The sequence below is a fragment of the Salvia splendens genome, chromosome 10 (assembly GCF_004379255.2).
Source record: "Salvia splendens isolate huo1 chromosome 10, SspV2, whole genome shotgun sequence".
Classification (NCBI taxonomy): Eukaryota; Viridiplantae; Streptophyta; class Magnoliopsida; order Lamiales; family Lamiaceae; genus Salvia; species Salvia splendens.
The window spans coordinates 20,571,391-20,595,153 of NC_056041.1; the positions used below are offsets into that span (position 1 = coordinate 20,571,391).

At 36.9% G+C, this 23,763-nt stretch overlaps 1 protein-coding gene across 4 annotated transcripts; it reads right to left on the reverse strand.

Moving 5' to 3' along the window:
* Positions 1-1,352: 1,352 nt before the first annotated feature.
* Positions 1,353-17,037, reverse strand: LOC121752275 (DDT domain-containing protein PTM-like). 4 transcript variants are annotated; one of them, XM_042147258.1, is made up of 11 exons: positions 15,343-17,037; positions 14,632-15,252; positions 10,922-12,074; positions 8,380-8,665; positions 8,166-8,290; positions 7,427-7,887; positions 7,086-7,114; positions 6,234-6,827; positions 4,487-5,710; positions 3,380-3,513; positions 1,353-2,983 (listed from the first exon to the last, which is right to left on the reverse strand). In XM_042147258.1, exons 1-9 carry the CDS (start codon positions 16,866-16,868, stop codon positions 5,184-5,186), a joined length of 5,322 nt encoding a protein of 1,773 aa, XP_042003192.1. In that variant the 5' UTR covers positions 16,869-17,037; the 3' UTR covers positions 1,353-2,983; positions 3,380-3,513; positions 4,487-5,183. The 4 variants fall into 4 exon arrangements, with proteins under 4 accessions (XP_042003192.1, XP_042003194.1, XP_042003193.1 ...); XM_042147260.1 differs by having other exon boundaries at positions 1,353-1,674; positions 1,746-2,983; positions 3,380-5,710; XM_042147259.1 differs by having other exon boundaries at positions 1,353-1,680; positions 1,746-2,983; positions 3,380-5,710.
* Positions 17,038-23,763: the final 6,726 nt, after the last annotated feature.

A 23,763-nucleotide genomic window follows, 5' to 3' on the forward strand; every position in this document is an offset into this window, starting at 1 on the left:
GCTCGTACGTGGTTCATGGAGAGCATGGTCGACATCATGTATACGTGCATAATCTTGCACAACAAGATTGTCCAAGACGAAGGACCCGAGGCGGGAAATTGGTTCGACCCTGAAGCCCCCGGAAGCTTAACCGCAAGTAGTCCGCCTCGAAGTGGAGTGCATCCGTCTATACAAGAACGGTTGTCTATTCGGGCAAGGACACGTGACTCTTCCGCCCACGCCCAACTCCAAGAGGATCTAATGGAGCACATTTGGGCAAACTTTGGCGGAGGAAATTAAATTATGTATTTTTAATTTTTTAGGATTTTTAATTATGTTTTTTTAATTTTTTTCAAATTTTATGTTGTAATTTTATTTTACTTTTAATTAAGTGTGTTTTTTTAATTGAATTTGGTTGGAAATAAAAATAAAAAATAAAATTGAATGAATAGTAATTTAAGGGACGGAGGGTTGCAGGTTCCGTCCCTTAGTTAAATGATGGGGTAAAAAAGTACAGTGGGGCCCGCGAATAGTAATTTAAGGGACGGTTAAGGACGGTATAGTGACAGCGTTGTGGATGGCCTAAATAGCAGTGAAATACAATATAGGATGGAGTAAGATGAACCTTGTCTAGGACTAATTATTATGGATTTTATATTTTTATTTGGTTTACAAGATTAAGTCCAAGATAATTTTAGTTGTTTTTTATATCCAATATAAGATGTTGGATTGATAAAACATAATTATATTTATCTCGCAAAAATTGAAAAGAATTAAAATTGATTAATCTTAATTATGTACGTGTGACCAAAATATCACACTCAATTAATTTTATTTTTGCGTTTCACCATTTCGATTAAACTTCATCAAGATTACATGTAAAATTGATAAAAAAAATATTGTCTTCACTTAATTGTTCTTTTCAAATATTCTAGATATTATCAAATATGAAGGAGGTGGGATTGCATAAATATGATATATTGCTTGGTTGACATGTGTCGATAACCACTATACTTATTATAAAAAGTTTATTTTCATTTATTTAATATTGAAAATTGAATAAGAACTTATATTTAGGCAAATTGAAATGATGATCTTAAATTAACAACAATAAATCGTCGGCACCATCCACAGATTCCACACCCCAAAAATTCCCCAACCCCGAATGCAAAAACCAAATTTTCCCAACCCTAAGAACAAATTATCGACACCATCCACATCCACGACGGCAGTTAGCAAAGGTAGGAGAAGCCAGACAAGCTTAGTCGCAGGGGTGGGCGTGAGATGGACAGTCGCGAGATTAAGGTGAAATATGCAACACCGAGACAGGCCGAGACACGGGCCGACGGATGTGACAGTAATGGCAACCGAAAAACAGAGAAAAGCTACCATGAATTTGGAAACACTCATCCGTTTGTTATTAATTACAATGATTTATTGGACAGGGAGTGCAAAAACTTTTTTATTTCCTATACTTATTTTGCATCTAGATTCAATTTCGAGTCAAAATGAACACATTATCCATAAGTTGTAGAAAGCAGAATGAATATGAGCATCAGTGGTAGTGGTGGTGGTGGTGCCAAATAGCTCTCGCAATTTTAGAGAGAACCCATCGACGCGGGTTGTTAAGCCCTCCAAATCCATAGATCTGCTACAATGAATCAGATGTAGTGGACACACCTTGTGTCGCCGGTACTGCATCTGGATGATTTTTGAGAACGACGACTATGACCGAATAGAGCACTGAAGATTGGGAAGTATTTTACCTCACAGTGGGATTGCAGAGTTGAGCCCGGGTTGAGCAGAAAACATAACAATCCAACCAAACAGAGGAAACCATGAGAAAAGAGGGTGTTCCCATCCTTTTCAACCTAGCCAAACAAAACCAACAAACTTTATGAGAAATGGACGCATCAGGATATATGATAGGGGGCTTTACGCCTTTTCTCTACAACTAATCCTCCTCAATTAAAAAATGTACTAATCAACCCATTGGTATCACACAACTTCTCACGTTTTTCAATTAAAAAATGGCAGGTCTGATTGCTATGCAAAATCAATGAATCTGTGTAGGGTAACACGCTCAATCTCAACCTGATCAACTTGTTCAGCATGGACATGCTTGCAATCATTTAAATCATTATCTAAATTGCAATATGGAAGGAATCATGACATAATTGTCTCTCTTTAATCTGAAAATCCATTTATAATGATGCGCTTAAAGCATAGAGTAGAGTGAGGGTGGTGGTCCCATAACTTCTTGCTAGCGCGATGCTTCTGCTGTAGCAACAAAGCTAAGAGGGTGCAAAATCGGATCTGTCCTGCAAGAGTAGCTACCTTGCATTTTACTGCAAAGTACGAACAATTTCACTAGTAGACATTATAAACTCTGCAGAAAGTTGAGCGAATGTAATGCCTATTCATCTCATTTTGATGCATTTCACAAGGAGTCATAAACCACTGAGTGTTTGTAAAAATTCCATTGCCTAGCATAAAACAACAAATGCATAAAATTCGAATCTGCTGTGGGTACATATATATCTTACAGCACAATGAAGTACCTCCCTTTTATATAAATCAGTACTCCCTCCGTTCCATAGTAGTGAAGGCATTTCTTTTCGATACGAAGATTAAGGAAAATTGAGTTAAGTGGGTTATGTAAAGGAAGAATAAAGTAGGAAATGAAAAAGGTAGAAAGATAAAGAGAGAATAAAGTACGAGAGAGTAAAGTAAGTGAGAAGAAATGTGTTGACTTTTACTAAAAAGGAAAATGACTCCACTACTATGGAAGGTACCAAAATGGAAAAATGACTCCACTACTATGAAACGGAGGGAGTAGTTCAAAAAGGGTAAAGGGGACAGAATAAAAAAACATAACAAACTTATCCACCACAGCATCTCATTTAAGAGTTTAACTTGCCTGATCCAAAGCATAATTGAAGTCGCCATCACAGAGAAGAGCAGGGAGGGGGGTTACACAGTGCGTTGACATCAAGCTAAGACTCTGCAGTTTGAAGTCAACATTAAATCACAAAGGCGAGCAACAAAGATTAGCAATATAAACTACTAACCACTTAAAAGTGAAAAAATACTTTCCAATGTTTATATAACACAAAACAAAAGCGATGTGTGATAATAAAAAAAAACAATGGATGGTTTTACGTTGCTGGTTATTGTTAATTGGACTTCGAATATGTTTCTTTAATGTATATTTGAATCCAATTTCAATCTAGTAGCTTGTAACAACATCTTTCATTATTAACTAGCTCACTATCAAGAAAATTTCCCTAATAACTTGAGTCGCCCTCTTACATTTTTTTATCAGAGGCATCCATTTACATCAGGATGGGACATGACATGATTATTTAGCTCAAGTTCAAGATGGGGTTAAAATACATACCATGTACATCTGAGTGTAGCACACTCACTCTGTTACACGCGTAGCGCCAACAAAAGATGTACCAGTAAATGTATGGCGGCAAGCGCTCAATGAAGATAACCAGGATCAAGAGAACTGTGGGCCTGACGCAAAACCTTAAACAAACATACATGTAAAAAACGAGTATGCATACCATAAATGTAAAAAAATTCATTTTCATCTTTCTTTTTTAATGGAAAATTATTTATTAGTTTACTAAAAATATATATTACTGTAATAATTATAAGACATTAAAATTCAAAATAGAACAGTATAATCTGATCGATGGCAGCAGAGGTTGAAACTTTAAAAGAAATTTTTCATAAAGAGATGTTTATTTCAAAAAGAAAAATTGTCCATGAAGTGATAAAGGGAAGGATTATTTTAAGAGTAAGTCCCTGTAATTTATAGACTTTAATTTTCCTTTTAATTTAGAACATGAAGCAATTGATTACAATTACAGTTTCAAGATATTTATAAGATTTGCATTTTAAAGTTAGAAGGGCATAATTATTGGGCAGTGGCAGAAAATAAATTGTCAATAATTTTCACAAGTAAAAAGGACACAATAAGAACTCTAAAGAAAAGGAATTTTCATAGCTTAAGGATGGATCATGGAAAGAAGTAAAGAGGATTCAAACCCCTTATTTAAAAGGAGTATATCAAGATTTTAAAAGCAGACCAATGATCACTGCACTTCACTAACTTTGTTGTCATTTAGACAAAAAAGATAGTATATGTATGTTACAACAGAAATATCAGGGGGCCTTAAGTTTAGCTTAAATGTCTCTCTATTATCTAAAATAGACAGTTTCACATGGAGAAGATTACCCATTTATGCATCAAACTACTAATTAGACGATTTCCATCACAATCGTTCTCCACTTACTTTTGTGACATTAAATAAAATTCTCAGAATATCCATAATCTCTGATCTTATCCGCTAAGACACTTAAGACATTTTCGCTAATTTATGATTTGTTCCCAGATTTATTTGTCAATCTTGCGGAGGCAAAAACCTTTTAAAGCATCATCAATGCCATGATAGGTAATAAAGGAAATCAGATTAAATAGGAAAGAACAGCAAACCTCTATAAAGGGCAAGATGACTGTTCAGCATTAATCAACTGCATATATGCTCCAGCATTAATCTGTACATTCGAATTTTCATCAATGTCTTCAACTTGCTTCAGTTACATGTTGGACGGTACTGCTTTGTAGCTGCGGTGTCATCAAACTAACACCACTCAACTCGGAGATAAAGCTTAATCGTCAAGCCAGCAGTTTATTTGTATACTGGCCTGATAATTTTCACAGGTCATTCTTGACCAGTAAAAATGGAAAAAACATTAAAACACCATCACATTATGGCAAAGTTCAAGTTAATCGCAAGAGCTCTAAAATGTCAAATGTTTTTTTCTGGCATACACATTTATATACACACACATAAAGAGAGACACTACCTTTCACACTAGATTGAATTCCAATGTGATGGAAAACTATGGGATGGAAACATATCAATATAGAAGAGAAAATTAGCTGATGTGATTATATTTGCTCCAATTTCAAGAAAATCATCTCGATAATTTTTTGAATTTCAGCTAATATCTCAAGTTCCATAAAAGATTTTAACATCTTTAATACTAGAGCAATCAATGCCTTGTGAAGGGTAAACTATGAACACATCTAATCTAAGTTTTGCTCTCCCCGCAAACAGCATATTACCCAAGTGACCGACATCAAAAATTGGTTTCTGAATACAACTCTAGCTGTGTCAGAATGAGCTCTATCTGGTACAGATATCAGAATGATCATTGTTGGCAATACCATTCTCCACAAGGTCAGGCTGTACGGATTCACATTCAGCTTCCTTGACAATGTCAGAGTTTGGGAAAACAGATTCAGTTTCAAGAGTATTCAACACATCTCTGTCTCCACCAAGTTCAGTAGGATCCTTCCCTAAAAAGGTCTTCTCAGCCATCTCTAAGTCTTTATCATTCAGGTCTGACTCAGGCACAGATCCTTGCAACTGCTGCTCCATATTAACAGTTGCAAGTGTATCGATGGATTTATCATCTAAATGTGACTTTTGATAGGACAATCCATCCTCTGGGTTGGACAAACAATAAGGACCTCCCTCATTGCATTCAGTTTTGGCATTATTTTCTGAAAAAAAATCGGGCTTTCTGTTTTCACCTAGACTATGACAAGAGCCAAAAGGAGGTGGCTTATTGAGACACATGTGGCACCTAAAACCAATAAGGTTTTCAATTTTTTCAGCTCCAAGATCCAGAGCATCTCCATGAAACCAATCTGCAGAATTGCCCAAGAAGTAAAAGAAATAAGCTCAATGAAGCAACTTCAATCAAAAGGAAACCAATGCCAAATCAACTGACAAGATTTTCATATTTTATCTATCGAGATAAAATATTGCACAACAAGATACTCCCTTCATCCGCCACATATTGCCATTTTGGGATGTCCACCATCAAATGTCTCATTTCACTCTTACTATTTTGGTAAATGGACTTCACATTCCACTAACTCATTAGTCATTACACTCACATTTCATTGTAAAACTAGTATATAAAAGTAGGACATACATTCCACTAACTTTTTACACCCACTCTCATTTGCATTTTTAAGACTTGTGCCAAATCAAAATGAGACAAATATTTATGGACGGTGGGAGCATTAATTAACGGACACTACTGCACAAAAGAGTCACATAACAGCCAAAAGGAGTGGAGAGCTACTTAGAGAAGAGCTTAGGTAGGCAGACAATTAGTGGGTGTGGGTGTAACTGAAGCGCGGATGAATAAAATCTAAAAATTACCTCCACAAATTTCACAACCCACATAATTCAGTTCAGAATTATGTTCCACTTCATGGCAGAGGCTGCATTTAGTCTTATTGAGGATGCAATCCACCTCACCTGAAAGGACAAGAAGCTTCCTATTCCTGAGATGTCTTTCGTCACCTGGCTTTCTTGAAAGTCGTAGACCATTCAACCAATAACTGCTCGTAACAGCCGTTCTCTGCTTCTTGCAACTAATAGCCTTGGGCTTCGTAGACTTATACTTCTCTGATTTCGGCTTTCTTCCCCTTTTTCTTTTTTTCAACTTACTGTTCTGCATTGGAATTTTTGCAATACGTTCAGCATTCCTAGCTGAACGACGTAAGGGAGCGACAGAAACGCCTTTTTTGTTAATAGAATTCACTAGTAGCTTTCCCTTCCGCCTTTTTCTCCCTCTCCCTGAGCGTAACAGTTTTACACTTTTTGAGGCATTCTTAAGTTTTGTGGATTCAGGTTTCCCCTTCCTTGTATCAACTTTCACAACCTTTAGATCCTGGCATTTATGGCAAGTATATTTACATTGAGTAGTGATATATCCAGCAGATTTCCGAACGTGTCGTTTATGGAAAAAGCCTGAAATTTAGTTAAGCAACAAACTGTCGTTATAATCCATGCCAAAAGGATAAGAGACAACTAGAAGAAAATATTAATAAATCCTTTAGCTGCCCATCCACTATTACCAATACAAACCTCAAGTAAAACTCAATAAAATATAAACCTAAATCTAAAAGGACAATGCAGCAGTAATTGTTAGGGTAGTGAGAGTCTCACAACGAAAAAAGGAAAAATATAATAACTCAAAAAATAATTAATTATGCAAACTGAGTGTACCTTTGCAATGCTGGCAGCTCACTGCTTCCCTGTATATCAGCACAAGATACCGGATCAGTGACCTTGCATATCAAACACAGCCAAAATAGAAAAAGAAAAATCCTTTGAAAAAGGCATTTTTTTAGTGAGCAGAAGATGCCCACATATAGTTGGGTGTCCAGCAGAAAATATAATCATCTACCCATCAAATTTGAGTGTACATATTTTTCCCTCAGACAGGACACTGATTTATAATCAACTACTCAGAAAAGGAGTTCATTAAGTAAGCTCAGGGAAGTCATTTCGATGAGAAAGATTTTCGTGCTTCAAAAGAATATAACAAAAATGTCAATGTATAATACCTGATTAGGACATCTTTTTCACAATGAGCACACTGATAATAATCCACTCTTTCAGCTCTTGAGAAAAGATATGAAAATCCTTTTTCCTTTAAGGGCTTCTTCATTTCTCTACTACTCTCACTAAGTTTTCCAGACTTCATAGTATTGGACTTGCGAGCGATTCTTTTCTCTTCAAAAGCTTTCAAGAGGTGCAATGGAACATGGGACTCTTCAAGCCAATATCTTTTCTTCTCATTCGAGGAATCTTCAAGCTTGGACCCATGTTTGACAACAACATCAGGAATGAACCTTCTTTTGCCGAAGTCCAGAAGGTACCTGACCACAGCTCCCTCAGAACACTTCCTACGAATTATAACCTTCTTAAATGATCTGGCAGGTTTTTTAGAGTCCATTTCTATCTTGGAAAAAAGCTTATTATTTCCAATGTCATCCCATCGAATATTAGCATCCAGCTCCCTAACCTGCAAACATGAAAATATTCATTCTCTCTCAGTTTGTAGTAACAAAATATTACAACAGAACAAGTATACCCCTACTATTTCACCATTGAAAGATTAGTTATTAACACCATTAGATGCGTTTATAGAGGGACATAGTTCCAAATCTGTAGTTTCCATCTGCAGATTGATATTATACACAATATGGCCAAACTCCAGAAGAAACTTTATAGGGTAACAAAATAAATTTATAGAAAGGCGAGCTGTTAGATAGCATTAGGAATTAAGTGAAATAAACATGCCTGCAGAGCAAGCTGTTCCACACTTCTAGAGGTCTCAACAGAAGCTCTCCAGGAATCATATTTAGTTCTCTTGGCATAATCTCCACTCTCAGGATACAGTATACCAGGTATCTTCTTACGTCCACCTGAAACAGGTCCACACAGAAATGTTCGGTCAATTACTTATTTGACAGATCACAAATTGAAGTGAGGGCCAATAAACAAAACTATTAACCTTGTCGGGCAGCTTTGGAAGCCAAAGAGTGAGGCAAAACCTTCCAACTGAATAGTGTGCGTGAGCCCCTTCCACCCCTCCACCAGAATAAGCTCAGACCAGTTGCAGCATTCGAAGATGGTCCGCCCACATCAGAAGACTTGGCTCTTTTCCTGCTAATTCCATGTTTTGCCGATGCTCGTGCAGATGTGCTGACAATATGAGTGGCAGAGCCAACCGTAGCAACAGAATCGACATGCTTTCTCCAGTCAGCAGATAGTGCTAGATGATGTAAATTTGACGCTAGCTGGAGCCAAAAGTTGAAATTTGGAAATGGAACATCAACGATTGGAAGAAAAGAAAAATCAGCTTACAAGATAAGATGACTAAAACCACAAACAAAATGACAATTTATTTCCTCATATGATATTTACATTTTAATGAAGGTTGTTAGGATTCCAAATTTAAAGATAAAGAACAATTACACAAAAGGCTACAAACATGAAAGTAAGTACATACACTGATACACATATACCTCAACGACTAATCATGTTAGTTTAACCCTCGTAACATTACCATATGATCATCAATTCATCATACATGCCAATGAATTCTACTGCTAAGCCCCTAATATTTTTGAGGTATTACCCTACAGGTCGAGAGTTGTGAAAGGTTTTCAAAGTAGTTCGTGATTAACATGAAGAGATAGGTTATACCTTTTAGAGTTAGTGTCAAGTTACGAGTTTTATTACAGTTGGAGAATATGTTAGTAGCTTATTATAAATAAGGCTTATGTTCCTACATTTTAACTGTTAAGAAATAAAGTTTGATTTCAGTATATTGATAATTTGATATGGCCTTCTCGGAGGACCGGCCACTTCGTAGGAGAATTTATCTTTTACTTACTACTTTATTCAATCGTTTGTTTCCTGTTCTTTCTCTTTTGTGCCTTCTCTATCTATTTTCCAGTTCAACAACCGCATCTTCTCAATCAATTGGTGCTTGGTACTGTGAACAATGGTGAACATACAAAACAATTATGCTCGTTTAGCGGGTTTAGAGAAGGCGGCTTTTGTACCGGCAGCAAGCACAATGACGACTAGGTAAACATGCTTCGATCAACATGAAGTTCGAGATAACTATGTAGCTTTCTATCCTTGCCATACCCAGTCCATCACAAGTCGATCCAACGGACAACCTTTCACCCGGTAAGGCCATTGCCCCTAGGGTAGTCTTGCAGCCAGGGGATCGTCCAAGTTTGGTAACAATGGAAACTTTTGTTTCCTGTCGCACCCTACCCTGCTTTTATCCAGCCCTGATGTTCCGCCTCCATTTCTCTGCCATCATCCCCACCCTACTTGCTATTGCAACACCACTGGCCGTTACAACTACACCCACCTGCACCTGCTGCAGCAGCATTTCGTTCCAATGTCCTCTGGCTATCTATGGACGATTCCTACTCCAGCTGCCCCCCCTCCACACCCCACCCCACCTACACAAATCATGGCTTCCTAATGGATTTGAAGAAGAAACAACAATTTGTGTTGATAGTCTGAATTTTTGTTTATGTAGGGTACAGGGGTATAAATGAGTATAGCACAAATTAATGAGGGTGCAGGGGTATATACATAGGGTCCCCATGGTTCGACACATTAATGGCGTAAAGGGAGTAAAGCACTCGTTAATGACACCGGTGTTGTCAACCGGTTAGAGGCGAGGAGAGAGAGATATTAAAGGATCAACTATAAAAGGAGGTGCAGAGGTATAAATGACTGAGTATAGGTCGCCATGGTTTGACATGTTAATGAAGGGCGGAGAGAGAGATGCTGGGATGATCAACTATAAAGGAGGGTTGAGAGGTATAAATGTGTATTCTTAGAAGTTAGATCTACACAACGCCCCAGCCTCGCCCCTAGGTCTCGCTCACCCCAGCCACCTAGAAAAATTACAGCCATGCCTTGTGCACCCTGCGCGCTTTTAACAACAATGGTTCCTGCTGTGTTACTGATAGAGACCGTCCATTTGTACTGTCCCTACATTATCTTTTTAGTTGTTAATTAATTAGGTGTTTGCTACTTGAGGAGTCAAGTTAGTAGTTTGTTAGAGATACGTTTTATCTTTAAGAGTTAGAATCAAGTTAAGAGTTTTATTTCAGTTGAGAGTAAGTAGCTAGCTTATTGTAAGTGAGTAACCTCATTGGAGAAGAATATATCTTATAATTAAATAGTTTTATTCAATCATTAGTTTCATGTTCTTTCTATTTTCTGTATTCTTTACCTATTTTCCAGTTCAGCAGCCTCATGTTCTCTTATCACCTTCTTTGACAAAATTCAAATTTGAGTTTCCCCGGATCTTCTGCAAGTGCTGATCAAACACTTGCCTAATCGTTCCTTCTTTTTTTACTGTAAGTTACTTTTATTTTAAGACTAGATTATCCTTTTAAAGGGCCAGAGCCTTTAACAGAACCAATAATACCAACAAACTGATCTAAGCAATGAAATCATAATACAGGTTCAGAAGGTATATGAGCTTATGGAAACAGGATCCAGAAAGCTATAAATACCTGGAGCAGAAAATTTTTCAACAAACCAATATCAGTTGCTCCACGAACACTGGCATGCCAAAGAATGGAAAAGTCTGGATTTAACCATGGGCCCAACAGAAGACCCTGCAGATGATCTTCCATGCATATAATGTGGCACATTATATTAATCAGATGGTTCTTCACATTCATTTGTGAGGGGATTCCTAAAACTTCATGGGAAAATTTCTCTACTGCTGGAATACTATCATTCATAGAAAATAAGCAGTGCCTTTCTTCTCCAGGAACCCTGCAATAGACGCACCATCCACACCTTTCTTTCCTTGAGGTCATGTTTGAATTTTGGATATTTGACCAAGAAAATTCAATAAATCTATTTGATACAATCTTCAGTTGTCCTGCTAAGACTTCTTCAATAGATCTTGGGGCATCACCAGAGGTCTTATCTGATGATTTACGAGAATACTCTTCGTAATAATCTGAAGCTGTACGAGCAAACTCATAGCAATTCACATAATTTGTCCCATAACCCACTTCTACGTTAGAGTTCATTAAATAGGGTTTAAGGCTATAACTTTTGGAACGAAGACTCTTCCCTTCTTCAAAGTTTAAAGAAGTAGATGCCATATCATGATCACCAGCATTGATAAGTTTCTCTGGAATATCACAGCAATCTGAAGGATCAAAGCAAGTTTTTGTACTCTCCAGCACACTTTCCTTTGGGTTATCAATCTTCATTGAAGTCTGAGAGACTTCAGCTGATCCTTCGGAACTTGCTAAATGATTTTCCATCTTCAGTCCATGGTTGCCAATCTCCAGCATTGCTGTAACACGCTCAGAATTCAGATTTTCTTCATTACTGGAATAAGTAGTCACCATAGACTTTTCATCTGATCTTTTTTTAGAACTGCCATTCCTGATAATGGATTCTGAAGGTACTATAAGCCTATCAAGCATTTGGCCTTTTTCAGGAAAGACTGACTGAATAGAGCGAGACCGAGTGTCCAATTCATTTTTGGCACCACAACTTCCACGACTTACATTCCAATTTTTGCAGATAGCATTAATCAATTTGTCGTAGATGAATGGTGACGACTCTAGAGCTTCAATCAATGTAATTAAGTCATTTCTATTGTAGGCACAAAACACGTATTCATCATTGCATGACTCTAACCTGCAAAGCAACATGTGAGTCAATATAAACTCCATCTACATTGATAAAAATGATTATTAATAATAATTATGATGCAATTTTTTGTAGAGCCATAAACTTCAAGCACACATACAAAGATGTTACATGTATAATCAATAATGATGGTCGTGATGCTACATAACCAGTAAAAGAAACAAACTACCAAATACTAAAATTAAGAAACATGCTATGGACCTTTTAGGTTAAGCCTTAGCTAAAAAGATTGAACTAACAGTACGATGATCTGATTAAAATGACACCGGTAGTTTGTTTGGTTTCTACTGTACATATGCTGCAGAAATTTTCATCCTATGAAAGAACAAAAATACTACACTACACATAATCTAAGGAGTAATTTTTTTTCTCATTTCTTCTATTATTTCTATATAGAGAGATCCACAGATCAGGAATTTCCTTTATCTAAAATCGAAAAGATGGACTCGAATGCGCCAACACTCAGAAAAAAAAAAGCAAGACAGCTTTGTGTTGATTTTGTTCGAAAGGCCCTTCTTAATTGAAAAGATATAATGGCAATATCATTGGGAAGCTTATGACATCATATGTTACTTAGAAAATGAAAAGCTATAAAACTGAAGGAGTCAATATGGAATTTCCGAAGTGGTTGGCTATCACCAACAGAATCTATACGTATTGTTCTTAAACGGTGTTTATTGAGCAAAAATTAGCAGTAGAAGTCCAACTAAAGTTCAATGTGGTTGAATTTGAGATAGTATGAAATGGCCAAGTCAAATTAGAAGTGAACCGGTGAAAGATTCTTGGCACTTTTATGGTAAATAGACCTTCAAATTGAACCGGACCCAATATTTTTATCACAATCAAATCTTTATTCCTATGTGATTGAGACAGTGAGACCTCTGACTAACCACAACCATAATTTAATAAGTCGAAAAAAATAACGTTAAACTTTTAAAGATGTATGTGACCAAGGAAAGTAAAAGAAAGTTCAAATAAAATAATGAATTAACCCTACAGACCACTCAAGAGCCCATGAACAAAGCTTCTGCAAGGTCACATTGACCTTTAATCGAACTGCAAGCAATCACCACTATTATAAGAAAGTTGATCAGGTATATTGAATTCATGAGAGAGGCAAAATGAAAACAAAGGCTTGAGGTCACAGGTGAAAAGAACACCCTGACTAGTATTCAAGGATGAAACAAGACTTAGACATCACCTGAAAATGATTCCACTGTTACTTCTTTGAATATTGCCCTAATATATTAGTTATGAAACACAGTACTTATTCAGGTGTTTCAACGTATTGATACAGCCGAATAGCAAGGACAGCACCAGTGAGAACCATAAGTAATTAAACAAGTTTTTTGTTCAGATGAGACCGACTGGCAAAACACTGAAACCCCTCAGCATGATGCCCATACCCGCATAAACACTTAGTCAATGCTTCTTTTATAACTAATCTACATTCTATGGGGTAAGAAAAAAGGCTTGAAGCTCCAGGAAAAATGTATGCCGAGCCAACTAAAGTTTTACGCCTAATTTAAATGTTTAGATACAGCAATGCTATTTGCAATACTCCTTCCAGAAGAAGTACTCCAATTCATGACATTCAACACGAGGAGAAGGGAAGCAAGACTATCATGAGGTTTTCTATTGCCTCATAAAAAAAGACTTCCCAATCACACGGTTAATCAGGGAAGTTAAGTCAAATTTATACATGACTGCAGAATCAAATCATACAATACATAAAACTTGAAAGCATAAGCTACAAATATTTGGAACCTCATATAATCTTGACATTAGATAGGAAGAAAAAGAATTGAAATAATTATTATATCAGATTAGCAGCATCAAACTATGAGCATTTTCTAGACTAGAGGGATAAATGATATTGGTTATGTTATGTAAATCCCAGAGTTGATTGATATGCAACAACTGAGGAATTTTTCAATTTAAAGTCAGCCCCTTCAAGATTAAATCTTAAAGAAGCATAATCATGACACTCGTATTTATTAGTAAAATGATTGCATATCACATGCCACAATTTCTAGTCCATGATAAGTTTCCAAGATGACAGCGACGTCTATGCAGAATGAGATAAGCATTTCTTTGGACGTCCTACTACTAATTGCTCAAATACAAACTCATGTGCCTTAGAGCTTTTCATAACAATATTAACAATGCAGCAACCAGCAATGAAATAAACACTAAAAAAAACTTTACATGGAATAAGGTTTTTTAATAGTTTAGAGTTATTAGGATTGAATATGAACAAAAGCCAATTTGTTTAGATATGCATTTTTTGGTCCACACTTAGAGACGGATAATGCAGGTAAAAATTACTACCTCTGTCCCGCATTAGGAGTGCAAAATTACTACTCTTCTCTACGATATTCTCTCTCTTACTTTACTATTTCTCCACTTTAACTATTTATTATCATTTTTATAAAAGGAGTGCAAAAAAGCAAATGTGACTCCTAATGCGGGACAGAGGTAGTATATATTAACTTGTAGAAAATTAATTCATGCAATTTCTTAGCTAACTTAAAATGGAACTTACACAAACAGGTAACCACAGCTGCTATAGTACAGTCGGCCATAGGGATCAAACCCCAGCAGTTCTGCCCCTCGAGTTGATTTACTCACTTTCATCCAAGGCTTATCCCTTTCAATCACACATTCAGGGCAATACCAATCACCCTCAGGCAACATGCTGCTGACTACCCCTACACATCTTGAATGGAATGCTGCAGGGCAGCCATCACAGCATATCAAGTCCCCATCCATCTTACACAGACAGCATTCATCACTGTTCCAATCTGCAGGATCCTCAGCGCCATCCCCTTCTCCTGTAATGCAGGAAGTGCTCGCGACATCGACTGTGGTCTTTCTTTTTCTGCTGCTCTCAAGTTTCATCTTTCGGTCCAAATCTGTTTGCCTATCTGTTGTCAGAATCCTTCTGTTCAGCTCCAACTTAAAGGCTTCTGTTTCAATTACGTCATCACAAAGATGCTGCAGGATCTTAACCTTTGCTGAAATCGGCAGTTTGTAATAGTCATTCTGAAAAAACTTTAGTTGACAAAGATCTAAACCAGGAATATGGCCAGGACTGTGCAATAACAGGTACTCAACCACATACATTGGCCATGTAATCAAGTCAAGAAAATCCCAGTTAAGCGACCTATATAATATTCCAATATGAAAAATATAAGTACAACGAACTGGATTCAAATGTAAATTGATTGATTTCTAGCAGGAGTGGAAACATTACCTCAAACACTCCGATGCAGAATCAAAGCCTTCAGTTGCCAGGGTCTCCAAATGTTTTTGTAATGTTTTTAGAAGAGAAACATGAATAAAGTCGAACAATGATGATGAATCACTACATTTAACAGAGGCTACAAAATCGTTCAGCTTGAAGGGGCTTAGAAACAATAAAGTACTAAATGACCTCAGAAACGTATAAACAGAAACCAAATCAAACAGTGAAACTCCAACTAAGTCCATGTCGCAAGAAGGTGGTGGCAGCTTCACTTTTTCTGGAAGAGCTACATCGTTGGAAAATTTTCCACGAGCTGCCACCGTAACCCTTTCTTGAGACACATTACTTAAGGCTGGAGAGGACAACTGCTGATTGATGCCAACAAGCTCTGCTTCATTAAATACTTGGTCTAGATCAGACAAAGCAGTTCTTTTTGCTCTGCGGCTGCTCCTTCTCAATCCAGTCTCGGGAGTTGTCAAGGTACTATTCGGTAGCTCTCTTTTTTTCCTACCTCTTCTCCCACTCAATACTGTTTCAGAGACTCCATTATCATGGTTGGCTAAACCACTAACATTTTTCAATGGGGTTTCATCTCTTCTTTCCAACTCTAAGTTCACATTCCCTGTTTCAGTATCCAATTTTGTGGCCAATTCAGTAACGTTATTTGCTACATTTTTTTTCTTTCTACCCCTTCTCTTGACTTGCACATTTAATGGAGCCACATTCTTATTATCAACCACACTGGCATGGTTCTTCAATTGGCTATCTTCTTCCTTCTCTATGTGAACTGCATGATCCACCTTATCTCCATTTACATTCTCTAACACTTCAACTGCATCATTCTCCACCATCAACCCTTCCTCCATTTTCTCATTTTCTCTAGAACAACTGTTGTCTCCTTCTCCAATTCTCGCATCACAGCCTTCCAAAATCCTCACCTCATCCTCCATTAGCTGTAAATTCAAGTCAAAGCATCGCCCTTCTCTCTCGTCACTCAATTTCTCAAAACCCTCATTTACATCCAGATTCAAGTCAATCATTTTCTTTCTCTCTTGGGAGCCATCTTCAACAATTTCCTTATTCAGCTCTAGATTCACCAACTCATTCAAATCTAAGCCATGCAGCTTGCTCCCTCCACCATTCGCATGACCAGCATCACACAAACAATCAACCCCATCATCATTCAAATCTATTCTCTCAGTCAAATTCAAGTCAAACTCCCCAGACTCCCCATCTCTACCTTCCAAACCGTCAGAAATCGCCCCATCAGCTGAATTCTCAACATCGTTACCTGAAACGCCAATGCGGCGTCGCTTCTTCGGCTTTCGCCCCGGTCTCGATCCCGACGGCTGCGGCGGCGGAGGCTCAGCGGGCATCAACAGCGAAGAGACTTCAGTCAATTCCAATTCCTCGGAATCTCCGTCGTCGTACACGATCTTCAAAAAACCAGTCTCCGCGTCGTACGCCTTTACCAAACCCAAAAACGTGCCGTGCCCTTTGAACTTCTTCTTCACCTGTCTGCCCACATACTCCATCCCCCGATCTCAGAAGGAAGAAAAAAATCCCCAAAAATAACAAAATCGAAGCTGAATTGAGAAAATGGAGAATTGGATTGGGCAGCAGAAAGCCCTATGGTTAGAGAGGGAAAATTGTTGAGGGGTTTTGTTTTGTTTCTCTCTCTAAAATGGGGAGAGTTTGGTGTGAGGGAAGTGGGGACTACAATACACACGAAATTAGAGGAGCCTTTTTCGTGAAACAATAAATTTTTAGTACAACTGTTTAGGCGGAATGTACTACTACTGCTCTCATTCAGATTTCGAACAAATTACTGAGCACTGTCTTTTTGCATATTCAAAAATCAAAATAATATGTCTGCAATTAATGAAGTTTCCTTAATTTTTAGAAACAGTAGATTTTGTTATGATTATGAATATTTTTGGATAATGGAACATTATAAAAAAAAAATTGCAGTCAAAAGAGAAAAGTCGATGACTGCTGAAACTTAATAAAAGCATCCATATTCATGCTGGATGCAGCCCGAACCAACATTTATTAATTTTTTACTCATTGCTCTTCGGTAAGAGCATAACACTCACATTCATGCTCTTCTGCAAGAGCATGCTCAAGGGTCTCACTATTCCATTATTCAATTTAAATACTTCAATTACTAAAAACATTTCCACAATATTAAAATACATTAAAAATACCTGATATCATTACAAATTACTAAAAAATTAAAAATTACATAATTAAAATCCTAAAAATTGAGATTTAGAGAGTTGTTTGGTATAATGTCATTTTGTGTTTGAAATGAGAGTATTTATAGATGAAAGTATAAATTTTAGGGTAAAAATAATAAAAAAATAAATTTAAAGTGTGGAAAAAACATATATATTTTATTAGGAAGTGGGAAAATATTTTTTTTATTAAATCTAAATTTTTCAGATTTTTTTGAATTTTTTTAAAAAAGTAATAATAAAAATGATAAATCAACGGCCAACCAGAGCATGTCACGTTGGCTGCTCGTGCTCTTGCCGTTGGCACAGACGTGCTCTATGCATACAGCAGGGTCGTGCCGTCTCCAAGAGCACAGCGGCGGACAGCAAGGTGTCGCGTTGTCGGCACGGACGACGTCCTTCCCCAAGAGCACCCGTTGGGGATGCTCTAATAGTAATATTTACGTTATTTTTGCTTTCGATAGTGAGTTCCATGTTTTAAAACTTGAATAAAGGAAAAGGAGAAAAGCATCTGAATTTTTATATAAATATATTATTTTTACTTAATATATGTCCCGCTTTAGTTTATATGGATATGGATTTTAAAATAATATTAGAAAATTGGTGTAAAAGATAGTGAAATGTAAATCTCACATTTGTCCACAAAAATATTGTCAGTTATGGATGGCATTGGGCGTGTCGGTTATCATGTAAGAGAAAGAGAAAAAATGGATAAAAGTAAGAGAGCGAATTAGAATAGGTGGTGAAAAAGTTTCCATAAATCGAAATGGAACTAGATTTGGTAGACGGACCAAAATGAAAATGTATGACTATTTCTCATGGATGAATGGAATAATTAATTTTAAAATAAAATGTGAGTATAATGAGTTAATAAAATATTGTAAGTGAGTCTCATATAATGAGTATAATTGCATTATTTGTTACTGTTAGTATAGTGAAAAACATGTTTCTAGTCCTTGCGCAGATTGAGATAATGTATAATCAACTTTATATTCAATTTCCACCCGACGTGTGAATAAGTAACTTTATCACATAGAGTTTGACTAATTAGCATTTTTTTATAAACATAAATAAGCAAACGAGTCTAAGCCTTCTACATTGTAGGCTGAATAGTGGAACATATCATCGAACCAACACACGAGGCGTGATAATTATTAACTCCAATTCAACATATAACAATCAATCACATAAAATATGTAAAACTAAAAGTGTGATTTATACACACCTGATCAGAAAACCACGTAATCTACTATCATCCTTTCCTTTGAGCTTGAACTTAAAAATCATCTCGAGCAATCTTTCTTTCTCATCTTTTTGTACTCTTTCACAATCTCTATTCCTTTATATGTAAATCTTGCAAACGTTTCTCAAATTAACTATTAAAAGTAATTATAACATCTTCACACTTACTCTCCAAAACACTTCTCGTCTCGGCCCTTCTATTTTTCTTTTTCCCTTTCTATTTTCTCTTCGTTCTCCACTCTAGTAGTTTTCTTTTTTTTTCATTAGTGAACTATTATTATATTAACATGCACCAGCTTGATTAGTTGGGCACTTGAAACTGATACACGACATATACAAATTTTATTAGCTGGGCATTTGAAACTCTTACACGTAGCAAACTCCATTAGCGGAATATACTTATCCCATGAACCCATGAACCCATTCCGCTAATGGAGTTTGCTACGTGTAAGAGTTTCAAATGCCCAGCTAATAAAATTTGTATATGTCGTGTATCAGTTTCAAGTGCCCAACTAATCAAGCTGGTGCATGTTAATATAATAATAGTTCACTAATGAAAAAAAAAGAAAACTACTAGAGTGGAGAACGAAGAGAAAATAGAAAGGGAAAAAGAAAAATAGAAGGGCCGAGACGAGAAGTGTTTTGGAGAGTAAGTGTGAAGATGTTATAATTACTTTTAATAGTTAATTTGAGAAACGTTTGCAAGATTTACATATAAAGGAATAGAGATTGTGAAAGAGTACAAAAAGATGAGAAAGAAAGATTGCTCGAGATGATTTTTAAGTTCAAGCTCAAAGGAAAGGATGATAGTAGATTACGTGGTTTTCTGATCAGGTGTGTATAAATCACACTTTTAGTTTTACATAGGTTATGTGATTGATTGTTATATGTTGAATTGGAGTGAATTATTTGATTTTGATGGTCGAATATGATATGAATATTTGATTGCTGAAATGGACATGTTTGTTTAGATATGTTGGATAATTTTATGGAATATGATATGGATATGATTGGTGCAACGGATATGATGATGTAAATGAATTATATGATAGAAATATGTAATTGATGTTTTACATATGATATTGAAAGTACATGAATCATGTGATTAAAGAGGATCTGTGACAGCCTTGTACTGGATCTGAAATATAGAGGGACCTATGAGTCCAGTTACAGAGAGGCCTTCGGGTCAAATACAGAGGACCTATGAGTCCAATTACAGAGGGACCTTCGGGTCAAACACGGAGGGACCTATGAGTCCAATTACAAAGAGACCTTCGGGTCATAGAGGAATCCCGGACAGATACCAGGCTTGACTGTTACAGAATAATAAACTGAATAGAGTGGCATATGCATATGAATATGAACTGGTTTGTTTTTAAATTATGTTATATATTGTTTCTGATTATATGTATTGATAAAAGAATATGCTTGATGTTTGTATCATGTGAGATTAAAGGTGGAAATTTATATATACTGAGTTGTGGCTCATATAAACCACTAAATTTTTTCAGGAATAAGATAACAGTAAAGTTTTGACTGACGTGGGTCATAGGAACTCCTCGTGTTATCAGGTTCGGCGGCTGACGCATATTGACAACCTTCTCGTCCTCATCATTTTGCATGTAGATGAATGTATAGTATATAGAGTGGTGACATGGTTCCACTACTGTGTAGAATGTTTTGGAGTATGTACTTGATAAATGTTGAATTTTAGAATTATATAATATGTGTGTTCTATGAATTAGACACGTGTATTGATTGTTGTTATGATAAGGGATTTATTTATTATAAGAGTATACATCCTCCAGTACTCAGTTGGGATGACTTCTTGAGAGAGTTCAGTGATAAGTATATGCCACCAGTGTATCGTGATGAGAAGCAAAGAGAGTTTTTGTCCCTTAAACAAGGATCTATGTCAGTTGCAGATTTTGAAGTGAAGTTTACTCAGCTTTCTCGTTATGCATCGGCATTGCTACCTACAGAACAAGATAAGTGTAGACGTTTTGAAGAATGATTGATATATGAGATAAGAAGCAAAATCACACCTTCAGACCTTCGTACTTATAATGATCTGCGTGCAGCAGCTATACGAGCAGAGAGACTAGTGAAAGAAAGACATGTGTATATTCAAAGACAAAAGAGGGGACCACAAGAGTATAGGGGTGAATCAAGCTCGAGCATTTCAAAAAGGCCTAGTTCTTTTTCTTCGGCATCGAGTTTCAGTAGAGGAGGTCCATTGGGTCAAAGAGGCGGACGTGCACCACCTTTCAGTTATGAGTGGGGACGAGGATCTGGTATGACAGCACGTGCACGACCTTTATGCGTGCACTGTGGACGACCACAAACAGGGGAATGTCGAATAATTACAGGAGGTTGTTTTCACTGCGGACAGCAAGGACATTATTATAGGGAATGCCCACTGGGGTCTAACATAATATCAAGTGGAAGAGCAGCAACGGAACCAACAGTACAGAATGTGCGACCTGCAGCATCGAGTGCAAGTATTAATCGAGGTCGTGGAAGAGGACAAACTATGAGTACACCTATGGGTCGAGGGCGAGGACAGTCAGAGGCACATGGATCTACACCCCAGGGACATGCTCGTGTGTTTGCTATGACACAGGAGGAGGCATCTAGAGCACCAGAGGTCATTACTGGTACACTTTATTTAGTTGATGCTATGATATATACATTGATAGATCCAGGATCTACTCATTCATTTATATCACCTGTCATCACACCACATATGCATAAAGAACCTGAACCTCTAGATCACAGACTAGGTGTACACACACCCTTGGGTGAAGTTATTTCAGTATATACAATATACCGAGATTGTGCGGTGAGAATCAATTCAGTAGAACTATTGGCAGATTTGATTCCCTTGTTCATACATAAGTTTGATATTATCTTGGGTATGGATTGGTTGTCACGTCACCGGGCTAAGATAGATTGTTATGCTAAAGAAGTGGTAATAGAGTCACCAGGACGAGATCGAGTGATATTCTACGGCAATCGACAGATTGTTCCCTCCTATCTTATATCTGCTACAACAACCTTTCAACTGATTCAAAATGGATGTGAAGCATATCTTGCCCATGTTGTAGATTGTGCTACGGTTGATGATCAAGTTAAAGACATTTTCGTTGTTAAAGAATTTCCTGACGTTTTTCCTGAAGATTTACCTGGATTGTCACCTGATCGAGAAACAGAGTTCACTATTGATTTGTTACCAGGTACTGCACCTATTTCAATTCCTCCTTATCGAATATCGCCGATGGAGTTACAGGAGTTGAAGAAACAGTTACAAGAGTTGTTGGATAAGGGATTCATACGGCCCAGTGTTTCACCTTGGGGAGCGCCAGTGTTGTTTGTGAAAAAGAAAGACGGTACATTGCGACTTTGTATAGACTATCAGAAATTGAATCAAGCGACGGTGAAGAATAAATATCCATTGCCAAGAATAGAAGATTTGTTTGACCAACTTCAGGGGGCACAAGTGTTTTCAAAAATAGATCTCCGATCAGGGTACCATCAGTTGAAGATTGCTAAAGATGATATTCCGAAAACAGCTTTTCGAACTCGATACGGCCATTATGAGTTTTTGGTTATGCCTTTCGGACTGACGAATGCACCTGCAGCTTTTATGGCACTGATGAATGAAGTATTTCAACCATTTCTGGATCAGTTTGTGATTGTTTTTATCGACGACATATTGGTCTACTCGCGAAGTACAGAGGATCATGTTAATCACTTGCAGTCAGTATTACAAGTTCTACGAGATAAACAACTTTATGCAAAGTTGAGTAAATGTGAGTTTAGGTTAGATCATGTGGTATTTTTGGGACACGTGGTGTCAGGTCGAGGAATAGAAGTGGATCCACAGAAAATTGAAGCAATTGTCAACTGGAAAGTGCCAACTACAGTTACAGAGGTTTGAAGCTTCCTGGGTATGGCTGGATACTATAGACATTTTGTGGAAGGATTCTCGATTATTGCGGGATCAATGACAAAATTGTTACGGAAGAATGCCCATTTCATATGGAGTGAAGAATGTCAGAAGAGTTTTGATGAGTTGAAGCATCGATTGACTACAACACCTATATTGACTATTCCGACAGTATAGGAGGATTCACTGTGTACAGTGATGCTTCTCGGCAGGGACTTGGTTGTGTTTTGATGCAAAATGGAAAGGTTGTTGCTTATGCGTCACGACAGCTAAGAGTACATGAAGTTTCGTATCCTGTTCATGATCTGGAATTGGCCGCTGTTGTTTTTGCTTTGAAGATTTGGCGTCATCATTTATATGGAGAAACTTTTAAAATCTTGACAGATCACAAGAGTTTAAAATATTTAATGAGTCAGAAGGAGTTGAATATGAGACAAAGACGGTGGATGGAGTTGCTTAAAGATTATGATTGTACCTAAACTGTCACACTTCAACCCCTTTGACGTATACTCTTATAATAAATAAATCCCTTATCATAACAACAATCAATACACGTGTCTAATTCATAGAACACACATATTATATAATTCTAAAATTCAACATTTATCAAGTACATACTCCAAAACATTCTACACAGTAGTGGAACCATGTCACCACTCTATATACTATACATTCATCTACATGCAAAATGATGAGGTCGAGAAGGTTGCCAATATGCGTCAGCCGCCGAACCTGATAACACGAGGAGTTCCTATGACCCACGTCAGTCAAAACTTTACTGTTATCTTATTCCTGAAAAAATTTAGTGGTTTATATGAGCCACAACTCAGTATATATAAATTTCCACCTTTAATCTCACATGATACAAACATCAAGCATATTCTTTTATCAATACATATAATCAGAAACAATATATAACATAATTTAAAAACAAACCAGTTCATATTCATATGCATATGCCACTCTATTCAGTTTATTATTCTGTAACAGTCAAGCCTGGTA